Here is a 12,413-nt window from a genome sequence, read left to right as displayed (position 1 = left end):
ACCATCATAGAGTGGATGTGTATCATGTTCATGTGTTTTTAAGTCCTGTCAGTTTAAGCATCAAGCCCAAGAAGACTGAGCTCTGTTTTCTGTGCGCGCACGCACGCACACACACACACACACACACACACACACACACACACACACACACACACACACACACACACACACACACACACACACACACACACACACACACACACACACACACACACACACACACACAGAGACAGCACGTGAACACAGAGTTCACTTCTCTTTCTAGTCTATTTGTGCTTGAACGGACATGTGCACGGAAAGTCAAAATGCCCGGCTCGACGAGTTTACCCGTAAACGCAGTCGGCTATGTGTAGTAAACAGAAAGAAAACGGATGCGTATCATTACATTGGGTCTGTGCATTCGTCTTACATTTATGCATTTGACAGACGCTTTTATCCAAAGCGACTTACATTGCATTTCAAGGTACACATTTACATTCTTAACAGTTCTTGCTTTCCCTGGAAATCGAACCCATGACCTTGGCGTTGCAAGCGCCAACGCTCTAATGTTTGAGCTACAGGAAAGCCATAAAACTAGTCGTAAAGTGACAGCAGCCTAATATACACACAAAATAGAAAGAGAAAATCACTTTCGTAACTTTAACAAAGATAAACGGAACTAATTATTTAAAAAATATAGTTTTATTTCATTTAAATAGAGAAGACTATGCAGTATTATTTTTTTTTTATTTGATTATTCAATTTCTGTACCTGAATACTGTTAGACGTACCTGAAAAACATGAAGCTCTTTATTTCATTTGTATCTTTGTTCTATTGTATTTATCTATGCTTTTAATTTGTTTGTTATTATCTATGCAGATTCACTCCCCAACAAAATAACCCCAATCATTCTAGATTGATTAATTCTTTAAAGAATAGAGCTATTCAAATCATCTGGTGAAATTGTTTTCATATATCGTAGAAAAACAAAATATTGCAAGGTCAGTTTTCTCCAATTTCATGCAGCCGTACTATATGTGCTGTTAATATGAATCAAACAACAAAAGAAAATCAGAAAATCATTCACTGCTCTTGACTAAATAACTTTAGTAGCTTTAATAAGAATACATTTCTTTATTGAATGCCGCAATTAAATGCAGTGGCGAGGAGATAAACATGGCGGACTGTGTGCAGCTCACTGAGGGGCGGAGCTAAGCTAATAGGGCAGATCATGTGCCAGTTGTGGGCGGGGCCTAAGCATTTGTGATGTCATACTGGAACACATTCCTGATTTACATTCCTGGAACACATTCCTGATTTCCTGATCCACATTTCGATTTATGTGGAAAATAAACGTGAATGGATGTTTACCACAATAGTGTGGTTGTGTACACACACTGCAGACACATGATTATGTTCAAAAACAATATAAAAATGTATTTTGCATAATAGGTCCCCTTTAATTAGACTTTATTAGGATGTAATTAAACAGTCCAGGCAGGACAGGGAATACGTATAAAAAATGTGCTTGTGTCAATTCTATAATTTTGTGAGAATGTGAAAGGAACGAAATGACTTACTTGGCAGCAATGTGTAAAAGGCTTCTTTTAACACGTCCAAAGGCGTAGTTGACATCAAACTTTGAGTTCAAAAGCAATTCAGAAACTGACCTATAAACATAAATAAATAAATAATGGCAATAATCATGTATAGTTTTGGGCATTCAGTAGTGTGTCCCGAGAGATAGAGGAGTTTAATGATGTTCCAGGTTGTTGTATTCTCACCGTAGTCAGGAGAAAAACACATCGTGACACTCACCTGTGCTGGTCAGCCATGACCATGGGCATGAGTGTGTACACAGCGGTTTCACTGTCTACAAGAACAGAAAGACAGATTTTCTGTCAAACAAAGACAGACCCACAATGGTGCACTTGGAAGATGGAATATCTTATGTTAAATATAAAACACATCAGGGTAGAATCCTGGCTGCACCACCTTTCATTTATGTATTAAAATAATGAGAATATACTGAAAATCGACATCAAGAACAAAGACAAAAGTATAATATCCAGAGCCAGACGCATTAGAGTTATGAGAGCCAATCTACAATTAAGGCCAGATTTCATTGATGTCCGTTGGTGATAATGATATTTTTAAAACAAATTAAGGGAATGCATTTTATAACCTCAATCAAATTGTGTGCAGTGCTCCTTATTTTGTCTGTTTGTTTGAAATTGCCTTCATGTCCCTTAAATTACAGTTTTTGCAGAGTCCTTTTTTTAAGTGAGTGGGTCTTATACACATTTATTTTTTTGTGTGTGTTAGTTTGATTTTAAATTTAATTTAGGAACATCGTATAATGTTATTTTCTAATGTAGTGGATATTTTGAACACATTACTGTAAGTGTCCTCTCTCGCTCTCTCTTTAATATGTTATCTACAATAACCAATTATCAAGGAGTATATTAATTGATCATCAAATTTTTGGGGTATGTTGTTAAGATTTATAATATTTTTATGATTTCAGTTGAAATATGCATTCAGATTTGAGGTTAACCTCATTAAGACAATAGCATGTGGTTGGCCAGACCAGGCCTGGCATTGAAATAATGCGAACTCAAAGAAATTGTCAACTATGTTGTTATCGCTCAACTAAGTTGCAAAATAATTGCAATTATTGGATAACATACTGTGTGACTGTCATAAGACAATATATTGCCTATATTAAATTATGAATAACTAGAATGGTTATTCTCCTATCCTTTCATTGTATAATTTCGTTGTTGTTGTTTTTTTCTTCTTCTTTATTGTTTAACTGTGAGGCAAAATATATCCTGAGATGAGAATCATCCAAATACACCTTTGGGTGTTTGGTAGTAATTGACCATATATGGATAAACACGAATGAATGTGTGTGGCCGTGCTGGAATCCTTCCCGGAAGCAGAGGTGATTACAATATATCCAGGGTTGCCTTGACAACTTCAGAAGTCTTCAGTAATTCGAATGTTTGTGAATAGAATGTAATGCGTGACGTCTCACCTTCGGGGAGTTCCACGGTCCTCGCGCGACGCAGGGAACGCGTCAGTCGATTCAGCTGTACATTAAAATGCTCCATCGCCCGTTCCATCATATGAGACGAACAACACAGGAATCAGCTCATCGAACTCTTATTCTCTCTCTCTTTCTCTCTGAAAAGCCAACGCCTCGATCTCTTCCATCGGCTGTCGGCTGATTCGCTGTGTCCACGACTCATTCCACCGCACAATATCCCTCCATCGCTCTATGATTCATTTTGGGACAATATTTCCTCATGGTGTCTTTCTTCCTGTTTTCATTGCAATGCCTTATGGGAAGTGTAGTCTTGCTCGGGACAGACACGCATGTAGACGTAAGGGGTCAACGACGTGACGCCATTCCATTAATCAGTCTTTAAGCGTTTCATTCATTTATTCTTTCTTTTTTTAACCAGGTTAAAAAAAAAATCAGATTTTAAGATCTTTCTTTATTAATTAAATATTATAAAACAGTTAATATTTACAACTTAAAGGTAGCCTGTTTAATCCCTTTTTATGCATCACATTATAGTGTTGTGATCAGTGTTGGGAGTAACGCGTTACAAAAGTAATGCATTACAGTAACATATTACTTTTGCTGTAATGCAGTAGTGTAAGGCATTATTACTAATCAATATATTACATGTTCGGTTACGCTTGCGTTACAACACACTTTTAGTTTTAATTGTAAAAAAACAACAACAAAAAAAACACCAAGACCGCGAGACATAAACAAATGAAAAATGCAAGTAGGCTAAGTTACCTGTTCGTGGTCCGTCAATAGCCGCGTGTGGTGTCCAAGTCTGTAAATAAAGACTAAATGGCAGTGTCTGATATATTTTGTATAGCGATTTATTTTTTACAGGAGTGCCGAGTCATGATTTCGGCCTCTGTGCTCACGCTGGCCAGTGGAAAAGCAGCTAATGGGTGAAGAAGAAGACTGTATTCGCGAGATGGACGTATGCGCATTAGGCTACTCCATTTGTTCTGTGTTTTCGTTCTAAAAAGTTAGGCTTTGTTTAGGTGTTATTTTTCTTGTTTTCATCACGCAATAATTTTTGATGCGGTGGTTCATGTAACATGATGTAAGGAAAGCAACTAAAAGCTGCTATTCATAATCAAAAGCAATGATTATGAATAGATGTCAAATATAGCAAGGAGACATTTAAATTGTTTATTAATAAAGATGAAGTTGACGTTGCTGACTCGCGATCTTCGCAGTAGTGAATGCGCCAGAGAGAAATGCACATTTCATACAGATAAGCAGAGAGCAGTCCGTTTTCTTTCGTTTTGAATTGTTCTGTTTACAAGTAGACATTTCAATATAGATATATTTTTCAGGTCTGTGAAGTAGGCTACCTTATACACTGAGTTTCGGTTCATTTATGAAACCCGCTCCAGTTCACGCGCAGGCGCCTCCGTGTCGTGATTATCTATTGTCTGCTATATTTACTTCTTAATTATGAACTCCAGGCAATTGGTTGATTAAACATTGATTAAAATTAAGATACAATTAGTACAAATCGAAATTCACTTTAAAGAAAGGCTTTGTGTCTTCTGTTTGAGGTCTCTGTGAAAGTTTTTAAAACAGTCTTTTAGTGCCGCTTCAGAGCGGTCGCGTCCGTAATGGAGAACTTTCACGTACATTGTTTTTTCCTCATAAATGCCAACACGAAAAATAAAATAAAATGAATATTTTATGTTCTGTGGAGAGCGAACCCTTCTTCGTCCGGTGGGTAGTATTACTTTTTTTTGCGCTGTGTAATTCACAGAATAATTTGTTACGCATGAATGCGTGTATTTCCCTCATATTAAATATAATAACTAATGTCTGGACTCCTTTAAGGGGGTAGCCTATGGATGAACAGACGTTTCAATATATTAAATGCATTTTCTGAGTATAACAATATACCGGAGGTGATCGCTAGATCACCGGGCTCTCCGTGGATCGTTGTCAACACAAACAGGCGACGGAGGCGGAGAAGATATCGTAAGAAAAAGCGAGGATGTCGATTGATACATACTGCTCCCCTGATTTGGAGTACTTGACGATTAAATGCAGGCCGTTTTATCTTCCGCGGGAGTTCCCGGTGGTGATGGTCACTGCCGTTTATATACCACCAGATGCTAATGCTAACATTGTTTTTTTTTGTTTAGACATTCTGTATGGCTATATTAGTGCACAACAGGACAAATACCCTGATGCTGCCCACATAATAACCGGGGATTTCAACCATGTAGATCTAAAACGGGCTCTCCCCAAGCTCACACAACACATTAAATGCGCCACAAGGGGAGTTAACATACTCGATAAAGCCTATTCTAATATCAAGAGAGGCTTCAGGTCAACACCATTACCACACTTAGGACAGTCAGACCACTTGTCCATACTACTTACCCCAGCATACATCCCCCTCAGAAGGAAAGTTCAAGTCACCTCAAAGACTGTTAAAACGTGGCCTGAGGGAGCCTCATTACAGCTGCAGGATTGGTTCGATAGAACCAACTGGGACATCTTTGAGGACGAGGACCTGGAGGTTTATACCACCACAGTACTTTCCTACATAAACACATGTGTTGACAATGTTACAATCAGCAAACAGGTTCGGATGTACCCTAACCAAAAGCCCTGGTGCACGGGAGTGGTTCGTAATCTCCTCAAAGAGCGCAACATCGCCTTCAGGTTCGGCGACAGAGCACTGTATAGCTCTGCAAGAACCAGCCTGAAGAGAGGCATCAGAGATGCCAAAGCAGCTCACAAGAGGAGGATTGAGGATCACTTTAACAACAACAGCCCACGGAGGGCCTGGCAGGGCATCCAGCAGCTTACTAATTATAGAAGTAACAAGACTACCGCAGATGGCGACATTGCTCTGGCAGAGAAACTAAACTATTACTTTGTCCGCTTTGAGGAGAGGAGCACAGCCACCCGTGCATCTCCTTCACCTGACGGCAACAACAGCTACACACTCACTGTGCAGGAGCATGAGGTGAGGCGGGTGCTCAGTAGAGTAAACCCGCGGAAAGCTGCAGGTCCAGATGGGGTTACAGGCAGGGTACTAAAGGACTGTGCACCACAGCTCTCAGCGGTCTTCACTAGACTATTCAATCTGTCCCTGTCCAAATCTATTGTTCCATCATGTCTAAAATCTGCTACAATTATTCCTCTGCCCAAAAAATCGACCATAAGCAGCTTAAATGACTACCGCCCAGTGGCACTTACACCAGTGATCACTAAGTGCTTTGAACGGTTGGTCCAGCAGAATATTATAGCTAACCTACCAACCACCTTGGATCCATATCAGTTTGCTTACAGAGCGAACAGGTCTACAGAAGATGCTATTAACACCGCCCTTCATAATGCAATATCCCATTTCGAACATCGGGGGGGGGGGGGGGGGGGGCTATGTGAGGATGCTCTTTGCAGACTTTAGCTCTGCTTTTAATACAATAATTCCTGGGAGACTTCACACCAAACTTATTGATTTAGGACTCCCCCGATCCATCTGCCAATGGATTATGGACTTCCTGACTAACCGACCTCAAACTGTAAGAATAGGCCCACACATCTCCACCCAACTCACACTCAGCACCGGCTCTCCCCAGGGCTGTGTGTTGAGTCCTTTGCTTTACTCTCTTTACACATACGACTGTACCACAATCCATTCTACCAACACTATAATTAAGTATGCAGACGACACAACTGTGGTTGGTCTCATCTCAGGGGGAGACGAGTCAGCCTATCGGGAGGAGGTCCAAAGACTGGTTGAGTGGTGCAAGGACAATAACCTTATCTTGAACACATCCAAGACAAAGGAATTAATCGTTGACTTTCGTAGGAAAAAGGCAGATATGGAACCACTCCACATTAATGGGGAATGTGTAGAAAGGGTTCCTGTCTTCAAGTTCCTAGGCACACACATCACAGAGGATTTTTCATGGAGCACCAATACCCATCACATGGTCAAGAAGGCCCAGCAGCGACTCCACTTCCTAAGAATCCTCCGAAGAAACCGTCTGGAGGAGAAGCTGCCGGTGTCGTTCTACCGCTGCTCCATTGAAAGCGTGCTGGCCTACTGTATATCTACGTGGTATGCCAGCTGTTCAGCAGCGGATAGGAGGGCCCTCCAGAAGGTCATTAATACAGCGCAAAAGATTATCGGCTGCACTCTGTGCTCCCTGCAGGACATCTTCAGTTCTCGCTGCCTCACCAGATCTGCCAATATTCTAAGAGACCCCTCACATCCCGGACACCATTTGTTTGCATGGTTGCCTTCTGGCAAACGTTTCAGGTCAATCAAATCCCGAACAAATAGACTCAAAGACAGTTTTTACCCCACTGCCATACGGACAATGAACACTATCACCTTTAACACCTTTACATACCATCTGCAACAACTGGCTCCAGCACTCCAGGACTTTAGGGACTAGCCCTTCTGAGTGTCGAAATGTATGCACTATAAGCACCTGCTTACCATCTATAGTATTTTACTGTTTTTAAGTATGCACTGGAGATTGTGGTAGGGTATGTGGGAGGGTGGGGGGGGGGGGGGGGTTAATAGACTGGTTGGATACCATATTGATATATATTTATTGCTCTTATTTCTATTTATTGTAAAGCACTGAGAGGAATGTGATCTAATTTCGTTGTACCTTGTACAATGACAATAAAGAAAGTAAAGTAAAGTTAAAAAAAAAACTTTTTTTGTGAAGCGTAAAAACAATCGTAGTGTTATGGTATGTGGGGAGATGAACCCAATTGCAGACAGTATTTCCAGTTTTCCCAGAAGATTTGATTATTATTAACCTGAAAAGATGTATAAAAATATAAGATGACTGTTAAGAACAATCTGCATTTACTCCACACTTTCACCATGGAACATGACAAACTTTGCCACATAATTTTTGGCCAGGCTGCCATACAATGAAATTATGATCAAATGCAAAAATAACAGAGAACCAACCAAATATTAATAACTGTTTATGTTGTGGTCATTCTGTGCTTTTTCCTGTCAGGTTCTTGTTTTTCTATGTTTTTTTGTGTGTTTTTTTGGCGTAGTAAAAAAACAAACAACCTATTTTTAGTTTTTCTTTTTTGCAAAATCATTTTGTCAGATAAATACCTTAAACAAGATTAGTGTGTTTTGTTCTTCCCTCATATTTAAAATATTAAAAAAAAACAAAAAACATTTTCCTCATATTTTAATTGTTTAATCGAACGCATAGGGCCATTAAATATCAAATATCCCCTCCAGACATCACTTTTGGACACTTCTACATATATGAGGTCACAAATGTTAAATATAAAAGTATTGTTTTGCATGCGCTAAAAGCACAGGTTGGGCTTCCCACTGATGCCGCAGTCGCGAAGATTCTACTAGACAGGTAAAGTTTGTCATGCTATTCGGAGAAATCCATTTAAAATCACAGCTAGTAAAAGTTAATGTAAGCTATGATTAGCGATGCTAGCCCTGGCACAAGTCATGCACCGCGTAGACACGTTAAACATCTCAATTTGTCTAAAGTAGCCTTGTGACCAAATGGTAGGTATCACGCTGAAATATTCTAAAACCTTGTGTGTTCATTTTCGATAATTACAATGTGTTCACCATAGTATTTATTAAACAATGCAACAAGCTACTTCTCCATTGCATATCATGTCTTGAGTCCTCGGTCACTCAACACGTTTCGTGTTGAACTTCTCAGTCAACTTCTCTAAAATTCGGAAAGATCCTCCGCTATACCTTTAAGACCACTATTTGCATTTGTGCATGTAGTATTTTGCCAGGAAAATAATAGTATAATATTGTCGTTCACTTTTTCAATGTTTGAGTAATCAAGCATTCAACAACAACAAAAGACATCTTTAAAACTAAAATAGAAGTCACGTACTACATGAGACTAAAATAACCCATTTTCTGACCCAGTTTTCTGTGGATAGGCATCAGTGCTAAAACAACTGCGAAATATTTTCCACTGACAAGCACTTGATATCAATACTGTCTGATTTATCTTGCAGAAATCTGACACGACTTTGGCACAGCTGAGTCACCAAATGAAGAGGAGAGGGATCTATATCAGTGATTCTTTTAATAAACCCAACAATGAAGATATAAGGTAGCTGAACTATCAATAACAATAGCAGGGAACACATGGGGAAAACAACACAACGACAATTAAACAGAAATATACTGAGCAGAACCATTACAACCTGCTGGAAAGGTGAGATTTAAAAAGAAATGCTGCTAATTAGCTGGATATTCAGATTTACATCACTAATATAGCCTAATAATCTGAACAATAAGCCATGATTTTGAAAAGACATCACTTAATTTGATCTTTTTCTCTCGCTGTACCGTTTTATTTTCTTGTTTTATACTAAAGCCATGTTAATTTGAAAGATAACACACATATGCTGACTGCGTGAGAGAGATAGAGTCCATCCTGATGGATAAAGCAGTCGAGTGAGGAAAAGAGCATGTTCAGCTCATCGAGGAAGTTGCCCTATTGACCCGGAGAAGAAACAGATTTAGTAGGATATAATATAACAGTCGTCACACGTCACAGGATGTGTGATAGCAGAGAGAAGAGAGACGTTCATTTCTCTTCAGACTCCATGAGGTATTGAAGAATATTAATCACTTGAACAGTGCTGGGGGGAAAAAAGCAGGAAATCAAACATTTGCTTACTTATTTTCTTACATAACTCAAGGGAAAACATTATATCAACGGTTTCTGTCATTTTTTCATTTCAGCTAATTACATTCAAGCTAATCATAAAACTGTCCAGGCTGAATGTCTGTGTGTAACGCACGAGGGCAGCAGAGCATCACTCACTGCTCTCAAGACCCAGATCATAAAACACCTCTCAATTACACAGTTCAATAACATGTATGAAAATGATTGGGTATATGTATGTTGTGTATGTGTTCCACGCATCTTTTTTCCCAGTTTCAATTTGTCAGTCATAATATGAGAAGTTAATAATGACATTGTATCATCTCAAGCTAAATTATTAAATGGATGTTTCCTGGGATATACAGTAATTGCTCCATCAGAAAAGTAATGTGATTCATTGCCATTAAAGTTCAAGCGCCTTAGAAAGATAATTTAATGTTGAACTTGTCTTGTTGTGGGCCAGTTGTTTATCATGGTTGTGTTAATAAGAGGTGCTTGTTCTTGAGGTTACTTGCTGAAAATTGTTTGATTTATGATGTATCTCATTACTAAAGAAATAAACCCACACATGCTTAGGTTATTCCCATTTATTGATTAGAAAGTCGCCATGAAATAAAAATTGATTTTTTTTAATTTAATTTTTTATGGAATATTATTATACATAATTTATTCATGCACATTTTTTTATATTCAGGTTCCTGGAAATCTTGAGTCAGAATAACTTCCCATCCCTCGACATCTCTCCAATCTCTTCTCTGATGACGAGGGCGGGGCAACCTGTCACTCACATGAGATCCACCAATAGCAAACCACAACCATCCAATCAATTCCCCACAGACACAATCAAGCCCCGCCCACATTTGTTCTTGTTCCAGAAGTGTTAAACTCAGATATATACGACACAATAGAGAAGAAAAGACCAGCACAACTTCACTTTCGCAAAAACTTTAAAATCTAAGTTCACAAAGTTCTTTAGCAGGGGTGCAGAACCAAATATTTTTTATCAAATGCAGACTTTGAACGAGTAATCCACACCTTATTCTAGCGCAGATTGTAACAAGGTTAGATGTTACGGGAAGAAGGAGGCGGGAACCGGCAAACATTCAAAAACTTTAATAAACGTAACAAACAAATACAAAATGAAAATAAAGACAGTAGCCCCTAACGGTAGCCTGGGAAAACCCAGACAACTTCCGGCAAAATTAGATTTGCTTTGAAAGTTAGTCTGGCAAAGAGCTCATTCAAGCCCTTTTCCAATCCGCCGAAATCGAGGCACCAATCAGAAACGTTGGGGCGGGCTTTACACGATGACGACAGCACTGGGATTTTGAACCAGATTTTGTAGCTTACATTACAAAGATGGATGCCGCCGTCGAGTATCACTCGTTCGAATCAGCTATCGCGTCTGTTTTACGCGATTTGATTTTGAACGTTTCCTTTTTGTTAAAATCGAGCAAAGAACAACACTCGGAGTCTGCATACGTCATCTCCTTCATCGCTCTGATTGGGTTTAGGTCTATCCGTGACGTCCGTTGGTGACGCCCCTCTGGAAATGATTTGTCTATGACGCTTTGCCAGACCATAACTCAGTTACAACTGAGAATGGTCTGGTTTTAAAATGAAAAATTAGCCCATGATTTACTCACCCTGAAGCCAGGTGTATATTTACATTTACATTCAATCATTTAGCAGACACTTTTATCAAAAGCCACTTACAGACGAGAACAATAGAAGCAGTTAAACTAGCAAGGACAATGCAAGTGCTATGACACTTCACAGTTTTATCTAACGCAGTACCTATTTTTTTTATTTTTTAAGATAATAGATGTAGAATAGAAGAGAAAGTGTTAGTATTAATGGATCAATTAATGTGTTGCCGAAAAAGATGCGTCTTCAGACGTTTCTTGAAAATGGCTTTCTTTCAGACGAATACAATCTGAGTTATGTTAAAAAATGTCCTGGCTCTTCCAAGCTTTATAATGGGAGTGAATGAGTGTCTGTCTTTGGAAGTCCATCAAAACGCATGTGTTTTTATATGTTGTCGTTTTATTGGTCAATGCATGTCCTTATTTTAGAATTTTTATGTAAAGCATATTCAACTTTAGTTGGTTTAAACAGTGTTAAATAAAGAAATAAACATGACAAGACAATGCAAAATTCCCAGTTTTAGCCTTTATCTTCAGATCTGTGAGAAAACTATCGAAAGCGTCTCCTTCATGCTGCATTCATGTTGGAAGAACATCTCTCACATGTCTCATTCTGTGCAGATTGAACACCAAATAGTTCTGTGACTGCAAAAAGTAAAAGATAATAATAACCAGGATGGCATTTCCCACAGCAAAACATAGAAACTAGAAACCATCATCTCCGATCTACTTAAAGGTACAATATGTAGGATTTTTGCAGTAAAATATCCAAAAACCACTAGGCCAATGTTATATATTTTGTTTAGTTGATTACTTACAATGTCCCAAATGTTTCAAACAATTTGTAAATCGTGAGAAAATTGCGATTTTAACCAAGGAAACGGGACGTGTGAGCAGGGGTGAGGAGTCGCCAGTCAATGACGTCATATCCGCGTTACCCTCGGTTTCCGCCAGGTTTGACCTCGTACTGCCATAGTAACCATGGCGACAGACGTTGACAACTGGGTTGTGCCCGTTATGCCTAGCAGGACGCTCACGCTGTTGTTGTTTTGTTC

At 39.0% G+C, this 12,413-nt stretch overlaps 1 protein-coding gene across 1 annotated transcript in view; it reads right to left on the bottom strand.

Moving 5' to 3' along the window:
* Positions 1 to 3,336, bottom strand: part of hace1 (HECT domain and ankyrin repeat containing E3 ubiquitin protein ligase 1) — a 34,776-nt gene extending 31,440 nt beyond the window's left edge. The window contains exons 1-3 of the mRNA XM_077205824.1: positions 3,021 to 3,336; positions 1,799 to 1,853; positions 1,561 to 1,650 (exon numbers count right to left, since the gene is read on the bottom strand). Of these exons, the coding sequence (XP_077061939.1) occupies positions 1,561 to 1,650; positions 1,799 to 1,853; positions 3,021 to 3,111 (236 nt within the window). The 5' untranslated portion in view covers positions 3,112 to 3,336. The remainder of the gene's footprint in view (positions 1 to 1,560; positions 1,651 to 1,798; positions 1,854 to 3,020) is intronic.
* Positions 3,337 to 12,413: the final 9,077 nt, after the last annotated feature.

The sequence above is a fragment of the Siphateles boraxobius genome, unplaced genomic scaffold (genome assembly GCF_051911475.1).
Source record: "Siphateles boraxobius isolate OS27281-9 unplaced genomic scaffold, OSU_SipBor_1 12, whole genome shotgun sequence".
Taxonomy (NCBI): domain Eukaryota; kingdom Metazoa; phylum Chordata; class Actinopteri; order Cypriniformes; family Leuciscidae; genus Siphateles; species Siphateles boraxobius.
Note: the sequence above shows the minus strand (reverse complement) of the source record. Positions and strands in the feature narration are given on the sequence as shown.